Source organism: Manis pentadactyla, chromosome 3 (genome assembly GCF_030020395.1).
Source record: "Manis pentadactyla isolate mManPen7 chromosome 3, mManPen7.hap1, whole genome shotgun sequence".
NCBI classification, from domain to species: Eukaryota; Metazoa; Chordata; class Mammalia; order Pholidota; family Manidae; genus Manis; species Manis pentadactyla.
In genome coordinates, this window is record NC_080021.1 from 217,223,269 (window position 1) to 217,240,723 (window position 17,455).

The following is a 17,455-nucleotide window of genomic DNA, read 5'->3' on the forward strand; positions in this document are numbered from 1 at the left end:
GGAATCGAATTAGCTTTGTATATTGCACCAATGCCAACTTCCTGGTTTGGATACTGCACTACAATTGTGCAAGATGTGAACACTGGGGGAGGCTGGGCAAGGGTACATGGGCCTCCCTATACATGTCTTTGCAACTCCCTGTGATTCTCTACTTCAAAATGAAAAGCTAAGAAGCCCAATAGGAGATGCACTGCCTAAGTATGGTCATCAAACAGTGGAAGGCCATTGTAACACAAAACAAAGGACTAAAAAACTCCAAATAAACAAACCCTAAGGACAGAGTCACTGCTACACACTCCAGAGGCCGGGGGAGGTGGGGGACACGTGGGGTGGAGGCTGTGGGCCTCCATCAGGACAGGTTCTCTTCTCTTCCACCACGAGAGCTTCTGCTGGACCCACAGCTGCCCAGTTACAGACTGCATTTCCCAGCGGTCCTTGCAGCAAGGGCTGCCATGTGACTAAGCTCTTGCTAATGAAGTTCAAGTGGATCTGACCCATGCCAGTGCTGGGTCTGGGTTTTAAAACCCTGGGCACGTGTTTCCGAGTGTTTTCCCTTTTTGTGAACGTGGAAGGTGCCTGTGACCCAGCTCCCACCACGCAGACCATGTCCTTGGTCCTGAGGTGGCACAACAGGACGGAAGGACAGCATCCATGAGCAGTTGTACGAGTCGGAGTTCCTCTGACTGGAACCCCTCCCTCTGGAGCTCTGAGGTGAAAGAGAAATGTCTGTATTCTTTAAGCCACTGTATTTTGGGGCTTCTGTGTCACAGCAACTTAGCCTTTGCTAAATGAAAAAAGCAGGTTTCAAAATGGTATACAGTATGATCCGACTCTTCACAAAAAATGTACACACACAAACATATCCATATGAAAGTTGGGAAAGATATGCACTGGAAGTGCTCTGGCAATTATCTCTCGCTAGTGGGACTTACGGATATCATATCCTTTTCTTTGCTGATCCACATTATCTAATTTTCTATAAAAGGAACACATGTATTCCTTTTGGTAATGAAGCAAGCAAGCCCATGAAGGCGAGAGCCAAGATCTGGATGAGAATGAGTGATGCATCCAGTACCGGACCGCCTGCAGCACGGGGGCTCACAGAGCTCGCTGGAGCCCCAGGCTGGGGTCTGGGCTCCCAGACTCTTACCACCGGGTGAGGGTGAAGGCGGCTGCCGGCAGGGCCTGCCTGCTCTGTTAGCACCAAACCAGAGCTCACACTGTCCCTGAGGACAGCCCATCTCCGGCTGAAATTTCAAACTCAATTAGCACAGAGATGGGCTGGAGCTGTTCTTGAGTGACTGATCATCTTACAGTTGCCAAGACAGCGCTCTACCTGGGACGTGCCCGTGAACTTTACGGTGACGCTCTTCAAGTACCGGTAATAGGGAGCAGCCACCTGCAATTTAAAATGCGACTTGAGAGTGATTTTCTGAGGTTCCTTTCCACTAATTTAAGGAGCTGGGGTAGGGAAGCATGGCAGAGACTGGGGAAAGAAGCCTGTCTTCCTAGGACGTGAAGCCTAATTATTCCCCGGCAGCTGGCCTGGAGGACTGGAGGACAGCAGGCAGGCAGGTCCCGCTCTGGCTCACCTCCGACGCACGCGTCACCATCACGAGCTCTGCACGGAGGCAGCCCCCCCATGGCAGCGAGCAGGTGGAGAGGAATGGCCCACCCTTTCCTGCCAAACGCAGGACCGTTAAAGCTCACGGAGGCCCTCCTCCTCCTCCTGCCAGCAGTGACGCTTGGCGGCGCAGACAGGCGAGGGGAGACGCCGTATTTCGTCCTCTATCCTGCAGACCTGATGGCCCGAGGTGCCTCCCATCGAGCTGGCAGAGGTTCCAGATCTTGTGAGAATCCTGGTGGCTGAAGCTGTTGTCCCTTCTCCTCCCAGCTAGGGTGACCTTAAAAGGTTCTCAATATAGCATCAGGCCCACACTCTGACACTCTCTAAATGCAACGGAGAATTTGCACATTTACACAGAAAGATCATCATCTCATGCCTGCAGCTTTCCATCAGTGGTGTGAAGTGTGAAAACATCACTCGATACCAAAAGGCCAGCTCCCAATTTAGTTTAGGAAAAAATCTGGACAGCCCTTCACAGACCCTCCCATTCCATCCTGTCAGTTCCTAAGGGCCGCCCGGCTGATTGACAGCAGCCTGGCCAGCAGAGGTGTGGGGCGAGTGTGTCACTGCTATGGTGGCAGAGAGGCACCTGGGAGACAGAGGCTTCCAAGCTCGGCCGAGAGTACTTCTCGGGCCACTCGATGCAACACACCTCAGCACAGCAGGGACCAGTCCCTGCGCTCTGAGAAGAAAGCTTTGCTGCAGAGTAGCCATGGTGCTGGATGACACGGCTGGTCTGATACCCAGCTCGGGGTGTGTCGCTGTGTGAGACACCCCCACCTGGGTCCTGAGGACACGAGGGGAAACACCGTGCGCCCACGCGGATGGAGTCAGACAATGCGCCTAGCAGAGTGGGCGCCGAGTTGTCAGGTCACATACAGCACCTCGCAGGTCTGGCCTAGAGATCCCCTTGGACAGTCTAAACAGTGTTTGGATGGCACGCCATTCACGGCCACATTCCTCTCCGTGAGAGGTGACAAAGGACAGTCCTGGGTCCCAGGCCCCAGCGACAGTGCACACGCACCAGGTGGCCCAGGCCCCTCATAACCTGCCTCTGTCTCTACGTTTGCCAGTGCAGGTCAATACCTTCTGTTCCAATGGTGGGCGCACAAAGCCTGTCTCTCCCGCGTCTGTCTCTGGAAGCAGCGGGCACCAGGAGATCCGGCAAGCACGCCCTCGCCCTCCCAGCCCCCTTCCCTTTCCAGCGTCCCGCACATCCCTTCGGTCTTCCCCTCTCAGGACTGAGGAGTGAGAAAGTCCATTGTGGGAAGGCCGTAGAGGTCCACTGGCCCCCTAGTATTTCTCCCTCTCTCTTAATCAGAGATTAAAAAGACAGAACAACAGACTGGCATGCGTCAGCCGTGTAATCAATGCCTGGCCTCGGTATTCATCAACTCAGGCCAATCTGTTTCATCTGCTGATCCTTCCCAGACCCCATCCTGGCCGCTCAGCCTCGCCTCCTGCAGAAGAGGGATCGGGTCCAGGCAGAGGAACAGGGCTTTGTCTGAGCTCCCGCCACCCGGAGCAGGAGGCCAAGTTCAGGCACCAGCCGGTGCCGTCTACCACCACTCACTGGCTTATCCCCATCACACTTCTGCTATGACCATACTACCTTTGCTATTATTTATGTCATGTTTTTTCTTTAATGGTTTTGCTTTTTCATCTAAATACGTCTGTTTAAAACACAAACTCTCTATCACTCCGTTAAGTGGGAAACATGCAAGCGTGTCACAAATAGAAGGTGTTGTTGAACATGACCCAGAGAAAACAAAACAAAAAGCCTTGAAATTTTAAGCAGGAGCTAAGTATGCCTGCTCAGGGCTCTGAACTCAGGGCCTGCTGGTGGGAGTCACCCATTGGACCAAGGGGGACGTTCTCAGGTTTGCTGCCAAAGGAGGATTCAAACTGTTAAAAATCCAAATAGCTTTTTCACAATGTGACTTCCTGTTATTATTTCATCAGTCGTCAGCGGGCTCATTTTTCACATTTGAGCGTCTCTGACGGGTGCTGTCAGCCAGCTGGCAGTCACGACATACCTGTCATCTGCACATGCTCCAATCTGCTCGTAGCTGGTCACACTGCCGTCACGTCAAATGAGCGGTGAGCACTGCAGTCCTGCATGAGGTCAGTCTACTTGCCATTTGAATGTCTTCAGAAAGATGTGCAGCAATGAGACAAAATGTTATTATATGCCCCAGGTCCCTAATTCAGTGCTTTCTCAAAGAGCAACAAACAAGAGGTTTACAAGACCAGAGGAAGGAGGTGCCTCCAAGCCTGTGAAGCTGGGCCCTGCTTGTTCCTGGGGGCGTGGAGAGAGATGCGAGGGGATTGCCTGTCCCATGCTAGACAGTAAGGCTCAAGGCAGGAGAGACCGCCAGCCTCCTTGGAACAGATCAAAGAAATCTCGGCAGTGCAAGGCTGGTGTGACCGACGCACGTACGACACAGCATTATCATTAAGGCCAGGCCATGGTGTAACCGGCAGCACATTTTCCTTTCTTAGTTGTGCCTAAGAGAATGGTGCATCCTAGGAGTGATGGCATCTTAAACGCAACGAACCACGGTATTTGACGTAACATCGACCACTGTATGGGAACACCCTGGCGCTACCTGCACTGCTTCTCACAGCGCCTCCTAAAACTGGGCACCAACAGCCTGGCCATCTCCTCCAACGGGAGTTCTCAGCCTTGGGCCCACGTCAGTCACCTGTGGGGCTTGCTAATAACCAGGCTGCGGGCTGCCGCCCGCCAGGCGTCCAATAAGCCTCCACAGTGCTTCTGCCGCTGCGGGGCCACACCTGGAGGGGCATTGTCCTGCGGCTTCTGTCACTAAAGCCCCCTTGGCCTCTGGGGGTAGGGGGGACACGGCCTGCGTGGTACCAGAACCCAGGCAGGAAACACCCATTCTTCTGGACATCTCAAAAGGCAGCATCCCTCTGGCATCATTTACTGCAAAGAGAACATTATTTGCAGTGTAGGCTGGGCCGGGAAAGCTCTGGGAACCACCCTCATCCTTCCCAAGGCTTTTATCAGGTCACGGCTTCTTCACATTAACAGTTTACATGTTGGGGTCAAGGCCTTGAATGAACCCAACAGACTGGGCTGGAATCTGCCAGTTAAGATTTAGGACAAAACGGGAGATAAGCAAGCCTGCACACCTGCCACGGCCATTCACACGTGTTCCAGCTGGTGACACGGACAGATTCCTCTCCCTTCAGTATCTTTGTGTGTTACTGGTTTAGTAAAAAGAAACATCTGTGCAGTTTTTTCCTCAAAAAGAGTAATCCATTTTTCAAGCCACCAGAATGTCTCTGAAGTGGAATATTTGCCAACATTGCCCTCTCCCCTGAAGGCAGAAGCAGGGACATGCATCCTCCGAGAGAACGTGGTTTTAGTGCAGATATTACTAAGGTCTTGTTTTTTTCAAAAGGCCCAGATTTGCTCACAGTCACAGAACTGAACATAAAAGGCACTTTAAGAAACAGGAGACAGAGCCTTGTCCTGGGTACAAAAGGTTTATTACTTGAAAAAATAAGTTACAAAACAAAACAAAAGCCCAGCATGGCAGCATGTATGAACACAATGGCTCATTCCAACTCTAATGGCTCATGAAGGTGACTTGGAACATGGGTCCAGGAGGATCAATCTGCCCGCGTCACTAATGTAACGGGCTGCACAATTCCCCTACACTGAGCCTAAAAAGATCTTCTTTGCCTCCTATACCAGCCGAGGTACATAACTCATCCCACAGGCCCAGAGAGGGGCTCCGTTCTTCCAGGGCCTCGGCTGTGACACAGGGCCGGCCGTTTCACAGAAGGGAGTGCGTGGCGGTACCGACATCTGAGCAGTGGGGCCATGTCTGAGCCATCAGTGTGACTCAGGGCTTGTCTGGAAGGTGCTGGATGGGGGCCTGCAGGCTGGCCAGCGGCTGGGGGCCGGGCTACTGCCGGCAGGTGTCGTGGAAGGCTTCGAGGGTTCGGAAATCCCTCCACGTGGGGGGAAGGCCATCTTGGAGAAACTTCCCGCAGCGCTGGCACGGAGCCTGGAACAGCTTTATGTAACTTCTTAGCCAGGTCTAAAAAGAGAAGTGAGGAGAGAAATGAAAGAAATGGGATCCCGGAGCTCCCAATGTCATCCTTCCTGTCAAGCCTAATGGTCTCCAGGACAGAGAGCTTAAGTTGGCCATGACCCCAAAAGACACCCTGTGATCGTACAGAAAGCTGCACGCCGAGCCCACAAGGTCACAGCACTGCTGGCTTCCAGTTCTGGTGCTCCCCCAGCCCCCTCCAGCGAGGGGGTTTTAAAAATAGAACTTCCTAGTCTCAAAGGCGGAAGTGCCGCAGAGGAGCGGCCTTGAACTAGCACATGGTCGATGCGGCGGGCCGCACATAACCACGCTTCATGCGTGTCCCGTCCTCTCCTCGTCCACTACCAACAAGCGGCCACAGACACATGTGCAGGAAGACTTTGCACAGGTGACGACTCTAGAATCCTCCACTGAGGTTGACATGCCTTCTTTCTAATCTGATTTCAGAGGTCAACACTCACCGTCACCACGTGGCCCAACGCACCTGGTGGGACAGCCTGGCGCCACCAGGTAACATAATAAGCGGCAAATACACGCAGAATGGTTCAGAGTGCAGAGTTCTTTCAGGCATCATACATAAGGATGAGAGTCACGTAACTCAATTCTCGAACTCAAGGAGATTTGCTACCAAAAAAAAAAAATAACCCATAACCTGAACCCCTCGATAATAAACAGGCAACCAGGGTAAGCAAGTCCTCACAGCGATGGGAACACATGAATTGCACCAGTTAACGTCCTCCTGAGTTACGTAGATAGGAGAAAGTTGCTTGAAGAGGTCAGCAGAGTTGATTGATGCAAACTCTTCTCTTCATAAAGTCGCCTTCTTGGTGGCAGACTGTGGCCCAGGGATACTGTCCCCTTCCCAAGGCTTGTGGTCGGACACTTCGGCAATAAACATGAGGTCAACGGATCATTCAGTTAAACTATTTATCCTTCATTGCTTATCAAATTTAAATCCTCCAGAAACCCCAAAGTCAGTCACTAAAGGGAAACTGGGCCTTACACCAGGTCCGGTTAAAAGCAAGTCTAAATATTTATCCAAAAGCGAAGAGCTCGCCGAAGGCTGTCAAAGGAACTGTTCTCCCCGCACGTGGAGGGCCACGTGTGCACGGCTCTGCGGAGGCCCGGTAGGCCTGTCCAGGCTTTCCAACGCCACGAAGCTGACCACCAGGCAGGGTTGCATCTCCCAAGAAAAAACCAGAGGCTAAGAAGCTTCACTGCTGCGGCGAAGGTGGTGGGGGCTGGAGGGCCACTACGGCCCCGAGCCGCCAGCCCTGACCGGGACTCGCTGCCGGGCAGCCTTGCCAGCACGAATTAACAAGCGTGCTTCAGCAGCAAGGAAAGGAGGGGCTGGCTGACGTGAGTGCGGGAGGCCATGTCGGCACGATGCCGAGACAGCTGGCCGCGTCTGCCAGGATGTGGAGGAGCCCGTTGTCGGCCCTGTGTAGGCCAACTGGTGGTTATGTGACGAATCCAAGCGGCGCCTGCTGATGGACTGGCTCTGAGGGTGGCGGGGTGCTGACTTCTAGCGTTTGTTGATTTCCATGGTGTAAATATTCTGGTTCGATTTCAAGCTACTAAGGTGCACAACCAACTCACAAAATTCCAAATATTCAACCAGAGCTGGCAGGAAGCAACTCCAGCAACCGTTGAAGGGCGGTTTAGGGGTCACTGCCCATCCTGTGCTCTGACTCTGAGAATCTAAGGATTAAATGTTGGGGGAATTGCGAGGTTTGTCTTAGTCACTGCCACCTGCTCAGTGTGAGGCAGAGCCTGGCACAGATCAGGAGCTCAATATCTACTGACTAAATCAATGCTGGAAACTGTGTTGGAAGATCACTTCTGAAACTACCACTTGCTCAGCAATGACAGAAACGGCTGGTCAGCTGGGCGGGCAGTGGTTTCTCCTAGATCCCTTTCCAGTTTAACGAAAGTATCAGTTATAAACTGGCCCGTCTCCCGCTGTGAGGCCCTAGCAATCTGAAGATGGAGCAGCTCCCTTCTGGACCACGGTTGGCACAGGAAGCGTGGCTCCTGAGGCCACTTACCATGAAGGATCTGACCACGACGTCTGGCATCTGGGGCAGCTGGTAGTGCAGCAAGGCAGTGGTGGCATGGTCTGTCACCTGGGAGCCAAGGACAGTGACGAGTTAGAGGCCACCCCAAACCAGCACAGAGACAACAGGACAAAAGCATTCCTTTTATCTGAGGAAAGGAAAGGACACGGATTATCAGGCCTGGAGGCAAGCAGGGTGTGGAACATTCTAGCAACTGAAACCTAGGCTGCTGGAGCACCTGAGGAGGGGCGAGGCCAGTGGCCAGCGGAGAGGCAGAGAGGGCAGATCACAGCGGGGCTGGTGCCGTACGGCAGGGCATAAAGCGCTGCATGAACACAAAGGAGTTTTCTCTCCAAGTGTCCACAGTCTGCTTCCTCGTCACACGGGGCAACTTTCCTGGCAGCAAGGTGGTCTTTCTGTTTCCTTTCTCACTCTGTCTCCTGACTTGAGGTGTATAGTTTTATGATCCGGAATCTGGTAATGTCTGGTACTCTCTCCCTTGGGCCTCACAGTCCCCACTGTTACCTTTCTGAGGATCCTTGCCACTCAAAGTGTGGTCCTCTAAAATCAGCGTCTACTTTCCAGGCCTTTGTGGGCCATGCCATGGCTCCGTGAGTCCAAGCAGAGGCTTTACTGGCAGGACCAAGGGCACGGCTGCTTAACATCCACTAGAGGCATCTGGTGGCCAGATGGAGCCCACATGGGTTTAAGCCCCAGCACTGTCCACTGACCTTGATCCTCCTACTTAATCTCCCTGGGTCTCCATGTTTTTTCTGAAACACAAAGGGCCAAAATCCCTTGCAGCTCTGAAATCTGATGACACTGCGAATGCTAATGCCTGCCATCAATCAGTATTAATAGATTACACCTAATTTGATCGTGGTGTTCAAACTTATGGTTTATTTGATTGTTCTCACTAGGGATTCTTGCCAGTACAAATGTTGTGGTTAAAAATCAAACTGAGACACAAAACTCCAGATAAAACGATTCACTTTGTGAACAATAAGTGTGGGTTTCCCCTGTACACGCAGTTTTCCAGTCCCCCCAGAATATCATGTGCTCTGCTGATGGACCTAGGCAGCAGTTAAGGGAACTAATCAGGTGGACCCAGAAGGGCTGGTCCGGGCCCCACATGGTGAGCTGCAATTGATCCAGTAATCAGTCCAGCTGTGCGTCCACACCCAAGGCCAGAGAGGCCACACTCCAAACAGTGAGGGGGCAGGCACCCCAGTTTAACCCTTAAAGGAATGAAGATTCAGTTTCCCCCTGGATGAATGGCCGTGCATGTGAGGTGCTTTAGCTCCAGCCATGCCCCAGCCCCACCTGCTTCCCTTCTCTTCTGCTCCCCTGGCTTGCATTCCTTCCCCAGGGGACTTTCACGGCCTGTCTGGCGGCTGACAAACCCCAGCAGATGATCTGTGGGGGCAGGGATCACACCCATCAGGTTTATGCTGTGCCCCCAAGGCCTAGAACATCACCCAGCATTTAGCAGGTACTTGACACATATTTGTTAATAAAGAAATAAACTTAAAAATGCCCACTCCTCAAAGGCCACATACCAGGAACACCTGCACTGGCTTTCTTGCAAACACGGTGACAGTTCACGCATCTACCACTGCTGAGAAATTCCCACCCAAGTGACTTTCAAGATTAAGTGGTACTTGTACTTTTTCTTTCAAGTGCAAAGACGGTTTTTATTTTAAGCCTTTTGACAGACAGCTTTCTAAAATGAGCAATGCTTTTTTAAAAATACAGTAGTAATGATAACTTGGCACAATGGCAGGTGGTGACTGGTGGGGTGAAATTACTGGCTACAAAATACAGCGAAGCGAACTGGGCCCCAATGGTACCTCAGCTTAAAAGTGGGGTTCTCGCCCATCCAGATCCCTTGCTAAAATAAAACAGCCCATGCAAGAGCCACTTTGTGGGCTGACAGCCATTCCTCACAGTTGCATTTGCCATCGTGAACGAAGCAAAGCTCCTGCCCCCAGTGCTGTCACGCAGGGAAGCCAGGCTGGCTTGGTCTGCTGGTGCCCCTAGTCCAGGCATGCTCCTTTCCCAAGAGGAAGGAGGACTTAGGCCATCCAAGCAGCTGGAGCACTTGGCCTGGGCCCAATTTCCCAGTCCCACTGGCGACCCAGAGGCCACACCCAAGGCTGGGTGCTTTGTTTTTACAATTTCTAAAATGAATGACCAGCACTTACAGTTCAGGAAGCTTCATCACCTGACTCGGATCCCCAGCCCCTCCTGAAGAGTCAGAGGTCGGACGGTGGTGTTGAGTGTGCCATTGGCCTAAATGAGCCCACCCACGTGATGTGCCTGGCAAGAGGCCCGGCTCCTAATGATCACTGTGACTGTGACCTGGTCCTGGCCACCCGCCCTCACCTATCCACGAGGCTGCCATCAGTGGAGGCCGAGGCAGGCACCTGCAGTTTCCCCGAGGCCAGGGTCTCACCCCCAGCCTACTTCACTCCCGCCCCCTCCCTGGGCCTTGTGGCCTTTGGAATTAAGGGCCCATTCCTCTGGGACTGATCCGGCTCCATGTGCTCAGGGAAGCCTTCCAGAATTCCTGGACTGGGTCATGGGTCATGTCTCCTTGCTTGGACCTTTTCTTTCATAGCATCCCTTATGAATAAAGTCGTATGATTACTTTTTGTAATTTTTGTTTAGGGTCAGTTTCCCTAACTTGACTGAACTCTGAGAGGCCAGAGACCATGTCTGTCCCTGAGAGATCCATGGAGACAAGCTTCCATGAGGTGTGTGGGACACAGCAAGGGGCCTTAGCAGGGTCGAGATGGGGAAACAGGTGCTAAGGATTCTGGACCCTGGTCTGCCGGACCCTGCTGGGAATTCTGGACTTTCCATCAGTGCAAAGAGTGCCCATGGCCCACTGCCCAGCTCTCCTCTCCTTCCTGCCACCTGGGAACTTTCCCGCCTCTGTGGTAGTTAGGCTGGGCCACGTGGCTGGTTCCAGCCAACGAACACGTCGGGAAGCAGAGGGAGCGTGCATTGATCCTACCTGGAGGTGGGGAGGAGCAGTGTGGATGCTCAAGGTGGCGGAGCCGGGGTCCCTGGATCCCCGAGTGACAGTGCGGAGCCCAGCCTGCCGCCGACTCAGGATGGGCGTGCAGTGTGAGCAAGAAATAAACTTTTGCTGTTTTGGATGACAGAGACTGTGAAGTGCTCTTCCTCCTCTTTGGACTGAAATATCCTCCTTAGTTGTTTATTTTCTGTCTACAAGATGAGCCCGGGTGTCTGAAAGGTGACTCAGGGACCACCAGCGCAGCATCACCTGAGAGTCTCTAGGAACTCGAGTTCTTGGGCCCCACCAAGACCTGGCACCAGCATCTCTAGGGTGGGGCCCTGAGATCCAGCAAGCCTCTCCTGCTGTTAGGGACGCTGACTTTTGGAAGGGTGCTAGTATTAATGCGCACACAGAACCCCTGGGGCCCCTGCTGCCAGGCAGATGCTGACTGTCTGGGTGGGGCCCAGGCTTTGGGCAGTGCGCCAGTGGAGTGCTCCAGGCACTGTGGGAAAGGGACTCGGGGGCTCGGGGCACAAAACAGAGGACAAGTCTGACGGGGAGTCTGTCTTTTTCATGAATCGAAATGAACAATTCTACCCGATTTCACAACGCTGCTGTGGACTTGGGCGTAAATGTTTGCACAGCAGGTACGGGGAGTGGTGGGATTGTCCTTATTTCTGAAAAGTGCTTTTTTAGGACCACAGGATGATTTTATTAACTTACAGTAACTAGTTAACAAGAGCTTATGATGGACACACCCCTCTCATTTACTAACAGTAACTGGAGTGGGTGCTCCCCTTATTTCCATTTAATAGAAGAGGAAATGGAGACTTACAGAGGCTAGAAGATGCCCAAGGTCACACAGTTCATGAGGGGTAGGTAACAGGTGTACCAGCCCAGGCATCGTGAGGCCTGAGCTATGCCGCCTCCCCCTCCAACAGACACCCCTGGCCAGCTGTCCTGTCCATGCCTCAGGTGCCCGGGCATCACCTGCCCACCACCTCCCAGCCTGGTGAAGTCTCTGGAACACCGGATCCTGGCCCAAGGAGCAGGTTAGGAGATTTGAAAATGTGCTGCTGGGCAACTGGCCGCTTGAGAGCAGAAGACTGAGTGAACTGGCCGGCGTCTTCCAGACACGGCTGGAGTCGCAGACCACAGGCCTCCTGTGCTACCTGGCTCCTCGACAGGGCACCTAATTAGAATTTTCATTACTGGGTTGACTATCTGGACAAACTTAGCTTCTTTTTCACAAGGTCCAGTATAAAGTAATCCCTTAATTGCCAAAAAGGGGTGATTTTTTCTTGTACTAATATTCATTTAATTTCTTCCATTTCTCACCACCAATTACAGAAATATTTTAACAGAGGTAAACAAAGCTGACCAATTCGCTGTTTTCCCTCCATTCCTTCCTCCCAAACTGCTCCACTGCTGGTTTCCGGTTCCTATGGCCAAATTCCAAAGCGCCAGGCAAGACATGGTTGTAGAATGTTGGAGAAATTCATCCACAATGATCTTCCTTTTTGTCAAAGCATTCCACCTTCAACACTGTTTTGTTTTTATACCTTTCAATAACAAAGTTACTTTTTTTCTCAGCATCTAAGACGTGGAAAAAACAGGCCCGGGGCAACAACAAAAATGCTATTAACTAATTTAAATCTACTCTGCGCAGCCCCGCCAGGCCCGGCCCATTGTAATGTAAAGCTAATGAGATTCCGCTGGAGATAAAAGCGCCCGGCCAGCAGAGGCCAAGGTAGGGCGTTAATGCTCCGGAGAAAGGGAGGCCCTTCATCCTCTCCGTGAGGCGGGTTTGAAAGGAGCTCGTGAAAAGATGAAAGCCCAAGGGAGCCCGAGGAGAGGAGGGAGGAGAAGACAAGGAGGTGACAATAAGCCAGCAAGACAGGGGACCTCGAGAAGAGGTGTGGGGCGGGGGGATGTCAGTGATGTACCCAGCAAAGGCAGAAAAAAGGTGGGCACAGAAAGAGTGATTCAAAAAGGGGTGGGCAGGTGGTGACACGGGGGCTTTGCCAAAGACGTCCCGGTTCACCTCAAGGCAAAGAAAAACTACAGAAGCTCCTGCTTAGTTTGGTGAGTGTTTCCCCCTCGTCCCAAGGCTGGACAGCAGGGGATGTGTTCTGAGTAGGATGACATCTCCCTCTCGCTGTTAACAGATCCCCTTTTGCTTCAGAAACCTTGCTTTTCTCCTCCATCAACCAGGGCTCACTGAAATTCCCTCTCCCCAGCTCAGAGTGGTGGAGGGGATCTTCCAGCACCTAAACCGCTGGGAACTAAGCTCAGACAGGGAGGGAGGAATCTTTCAAGAGACCTTGAAACAGCTGCCAGTCAACACGCTGGAGGAGATGCCAGTCAAAACAAGTCTCCCAGAGCTCCTCCACCGTACTGTGTGCCAGGAGCTTCTGAGAGCTAGAGGGCACTTCGGGGATCACAAGTTAACACTTTGGCTAAGCCCCAGGCAGAGCCGCCTGCCGTAATAGCAGCAATCCAAGCCCAGATTTAAGGAGCACTAGCTCCTGCAAGGGCTGGTCTCCACCACACTGCCTGGTGACGAGGCCGGGCTGGAGCCCGACTGCTCGGGTCTACACCTGGTCTGTCACTTGGAAGGCACGTGACCTTGGACAAGGATGAAATGTGTCAATGCAGGAAGGCACCTGAACAGTGTCTGACAGTGCCACCCACTGAACGTGTGTTATAATGCTTTTATCTCACCTGATCCCCACAACGACCTTGTGATGGCGCTAGCTGAGTACTTCCCTTTCCAAGGGAGGAAGACAGCAGGCTGGGTGACCTGCCGAAGCCCAGCAGCTCCTGGGCAGCAGGGCAGCAGCCTGGGCCTGGCGGGCTGCCCACCCTGGGCCATCAGCAGACAGAGGCTGCAGGGGTCCGGAAAGGTGGTCTGGAATCCGGGGCATGCCCTCCCTAAGGGAATGGGGCCCGAGACTCAGGGTGGAGGCCGCAGTCCCAGGCCATTCTACTGACGCCCCAGCTCCCCCCACATACGACTTTCCCTCTGCCTCCCTGCTGGAAGCTCCTGCCCAGCTTGCTGACTGAACGGGGCCCGACGTGGACGTGGGTGGGCCCTAAGATCTCCAGTGCCTCAGTCTCCCTGCCTCAGCATCCCTGAGGGATGGGATTGGGCAGGTTGGGGGTTGGTCACTGCCTGCTTCTACCAGGGGGCAGGACTGGCTACGCAGCGCCGGGCAGTAGCGAGCATGAACAATGGCCCCAGCAGTTAACGCAGTGCCTTTCCTAATGCAATGGACTAATGACACTGAGCTACATCGTCTCCCAGCACGCAGCCCACAAAGCCCAAGGCCTCCCGGGCTGAGCAAGGGGAGCCAGGACCTCTGCCTATTAAAAGTATGTTCTGCAAGATTAATAAATAGAAAACCTTAAGTACCCAAGTGTTTAGAAGTTGCTTATTTAAAAGAGAAACCTGGTAGAGACCCAGATTTTGGCTTCCCTCCAGCCAATACCTGCTTCCATGTACTCTGAAGAGAAGATTCTCTCTGGCCTGCATTCACGTGAACAAAAAGGCAGTGTGGTGGGAAAGAAGGCAACCTGGAGTTGCCAGGAGACTGGGGTTCAGTCCTGGACTTGTTGCTAATTATCTGGGTGACCTTGGCTGCAGCACACCCCCCTGCTGGCCCTGAGTCAAAGCGAGCCAGGCTGGGACCACAGGCGCTGCTGGGTCTAGGTTTTCAAAGGATGCTGCCGCAGGGCCTGACTACACGCCCTGAGGGGACACCTGTGTCGGGATCCACCCTCAGGCCAACCAGCGGGGACATTAAAGCCCTTGCTCTTTTCAAAGGGACAAGCTGATTGCAGCAGGCAGCTGCAGTGCCCGGTTCCTGCCCCACTCCAGGGAACCACTTGTGCGGATGGAGGAGCACCCCATGCAGCCCCTGGTTTCGGGCCTGGTCAAGAAGAGCTTAGGGAGGCCTCGCCTCGGAACCCGGGAGACCATCAGCGAGGCACTGTCTCTGGTACTGGAGACCTCTTCCCCCACTGATGGCTGCAGAGACTCTGGGGCACAAACTAACGGGAGCAGAGCTGAACATCTGCTGCCTGGTTGTACGCAGACTGGTACCACAACTCAAAGAAATAAAAATGAACTTTCATGTGCTGGATATACTTCCGTCCTACATGGGGGGGAGGGCTCAAGAGTTTGGGTCTCTGTTGAGGGTTCTGTCAAGGACAGGAGAGGACACTGGAATCTCTTGGAAGGAGAAAGTTCTTTGTGGGTCCAGGAGTCAAAGATGTGAACCTAGTGTGTTAAATGTTTAAAGAGGCAGCAATCCCTGCTAGCGATGCTGCTCTGAGGATGAATGCTGGTTTTATAAAGAATATTTAAAACAGTCCCAGAAGTACTCATTCCATGAAGAGGGGAACCATCATTATTTCAAGACCGGAATGCTATGAAGTCAGTCCTGAGAGTGCCGGAGGGTGGGGGCAGCAGGGAGTGGAGCAGAGGCGCCTCTAAAACTGGAATGGAGTGCAGTGGCACAGAGGCGGGGGGTGGTGGTGGGGGGTCAGGGTCTGTGATGCACCCTGGATCTGTATACCACAGCTTCAGCGGGCCTGGAGGCCTGGGAAGGAAGAGGCTCAGTCCGGGGGGACCAGGGATTACTTCGGCGAGATCAATACTTCCTTTTCTGCTTGATGAAGGAGCCATTTGCAAGGGCTCCGAAGGGCTTATAACTGTCCGCTGGAGCCTGGCAGCGCTGCTGAGTTGGAAATGGAGAGGCGAGGACAGACGCTGCCGTTCCATCTCGCTTGACCTCCCTGGGCACAGCTTTGCGACCAAGCTCCGTCCGGTAAGGGAGAGACCTGTCTACGAAGTCCTGAATACAGCCTGTAAGCGCATACGAGGGCCTACGTAGAGGAGTTTGGTTTTGTTTGGGAGGTTTTATCCTGATCCTGTTCAAAGTCCCAGCCAAGATGCCACTGACACCCTGAAGATAAAACCCCTCAACTCCTTGGACTCCTCAGCACAGAAGGGGTTGTGACAGTCCTTAGAGGCAAAAAAGAAAGAACATGCCCCCTACCCCACCAAAACCCATCCCCCAACCAGAAGCCCCAGGTGCCTGCAGGGTCCTCCGAAACGCCGGGACATGGCATACGAGGCCCTGGATGACCTGGATCCCAGCCCCTCTCCCTTCACACCACATCACCCTTGAGCAGCACAGGCCGCTGAGGCAATTGCCCCTCCCAAACCTGCCTTCCTAACTGCTCTGTGCTCAAGCCTGGGAAGCTACTCCCCTGGCTGAGCCCTTTCCCCACCCAAGACTAGCTCAGAGGCCCTCAGCCCCTGGGCTTGCCTGAACCCCAGCAGCACACTGGGGACACCCCAGCCCTAAGCATGCCCGACCTGTGAGCAGAAGCGCCCACCTTGCCTCAGGCTGTGAGCATGAGCCTGCGCTGGCCTCCTCTGAGCTCCCTGGGCCAAGCTGCAGGCCCCTAAAAGGGGAGAGTGCTCAAGAAGGTGGCTCCGCATGGCACCACTCACCTGGTAGGACCTGACTGAATGAGCAAAAAAGATGAGACTCTATCGATTTTTGGCTAGTGCGGTTAGGGGAGCAAAGTGAAAGGGGGTCTGGGAGTGGGAAAAGCTGAAGTCATGGGGGCACTGTCTGGCGGGGGGCCTGGGTACACAGGGAAGCCCCAGAGTGGATGTGAGAGAGCGCCCCAAGATCCTGACCAGCCTTAAGTTTCTGCCAAAGGCCTCATGCAGGTCTGCCAGGGGCTGCACACAAAAGGTCCTTGACATTTCCCAGGATTAAGGAATTAAGGCTCTTCATTTGGATTAACAAAAAAAGTTCAATGCTTTCCAGATGGTAAAATGCCAGATTCTGTTGCTGGCTGCCAGGAAAGTGCAAGCCCAGAGATACCTGAATTGTTCTGTACCCACTTGGCGCGATGTTATTTTCTGCAGGAACAGCCTTGCAGCGAGAGAAACACATCCAAAGACATCTGGGCTCCACGAAAATCCAGACAATACCACCTACTTCCCCATCAAAACCAGGCAACTGCAGGGAAAGGACAGAGACTGCAAAGCAGGGAGCGAGCCCTGCACCACGGTGCCGGGCGTCTTCTGCCCAGTCCCAGAGGGAAGGGCAAAAGGGGGTGTCAGGGAGGAACTTCCATCTCAGGTGCCTCTGGGGATCACCGTGAGCAGAGGGCCCACCGGCCCTCTCAGGACATGAGCTGCCCCTGGTCCGGGGGCTGTGGTTCCACGCCAGCAGGTCGCAGCTGCCAAAGGGCACTGTGGGGTGGTTCTCATTTGTGTGCCTTATTCCCTCCGTAGCTCACTTTTTGACCAGCAGGGAGAGAAGATGCCTGCAGAAAAGTGAAGATGGACGATGTGCTCTGGGGGCAGTGGGTGGGTTTGTCCCAGAAGCTGGGCTTTGGTTTACTTTACAAAAAACACTTAACTTAAAATAGGCCATACCTATAGATGGCCATGAATTCAAATTCTGGGCCCACCCCTGTGACAAGGACAGTAACAGCAGCTCAGTATTTATTGAGCCCTTACTCTTGGGCAACTGCAGTGCCAAGCACTTCACCAGCTTTATCACGGGGTCCTCACAGTATGTGCCCTAGGAAGGTCTCGTCATCCCCCTTCTTAGGGCTGAGAAGCATGGAG

The 17,455-nt window shown here is 53.4% G+C and overlaps 1 protein-coding gene across 4 annotated transcripts in view; it reads right to left on the minus strand.

Moving 5' to 3' along the window:
- Window positions 1–5,121: 5,121 nt before the first annotated feature.
- MED27 (mediator complex subunit 27) overlaps window positions 5,122–17,455 on the minus strand; it is a 182,870-nt gene continuing 170,536 nt past the window's right edge. For 2 of the 4 annotated variants that reach the window (XM_057499151.1, XM_057499152.1), the window contains 2 exons: window positions 7,761–7,917; window positions 5,122–5,700 (listed from right to left, as the gene is read on the minus strand). In XM_057499151.1, coding sequence (XP_057355134.1) covers window positions 5,366–5,700; window positions 7,761–7,917 — 492 coding nt within the window. In that variant the 3' untranslated portion in view covers window positions 5,122–5,365. The remainder of the gene's footprint in view (window positions 5,701–7,760; window positions 7,918–17,455) is intronic. The other 2 variants (XM_036913493.2, XM_036913492.2) reach the window with 1 other exon arrangement.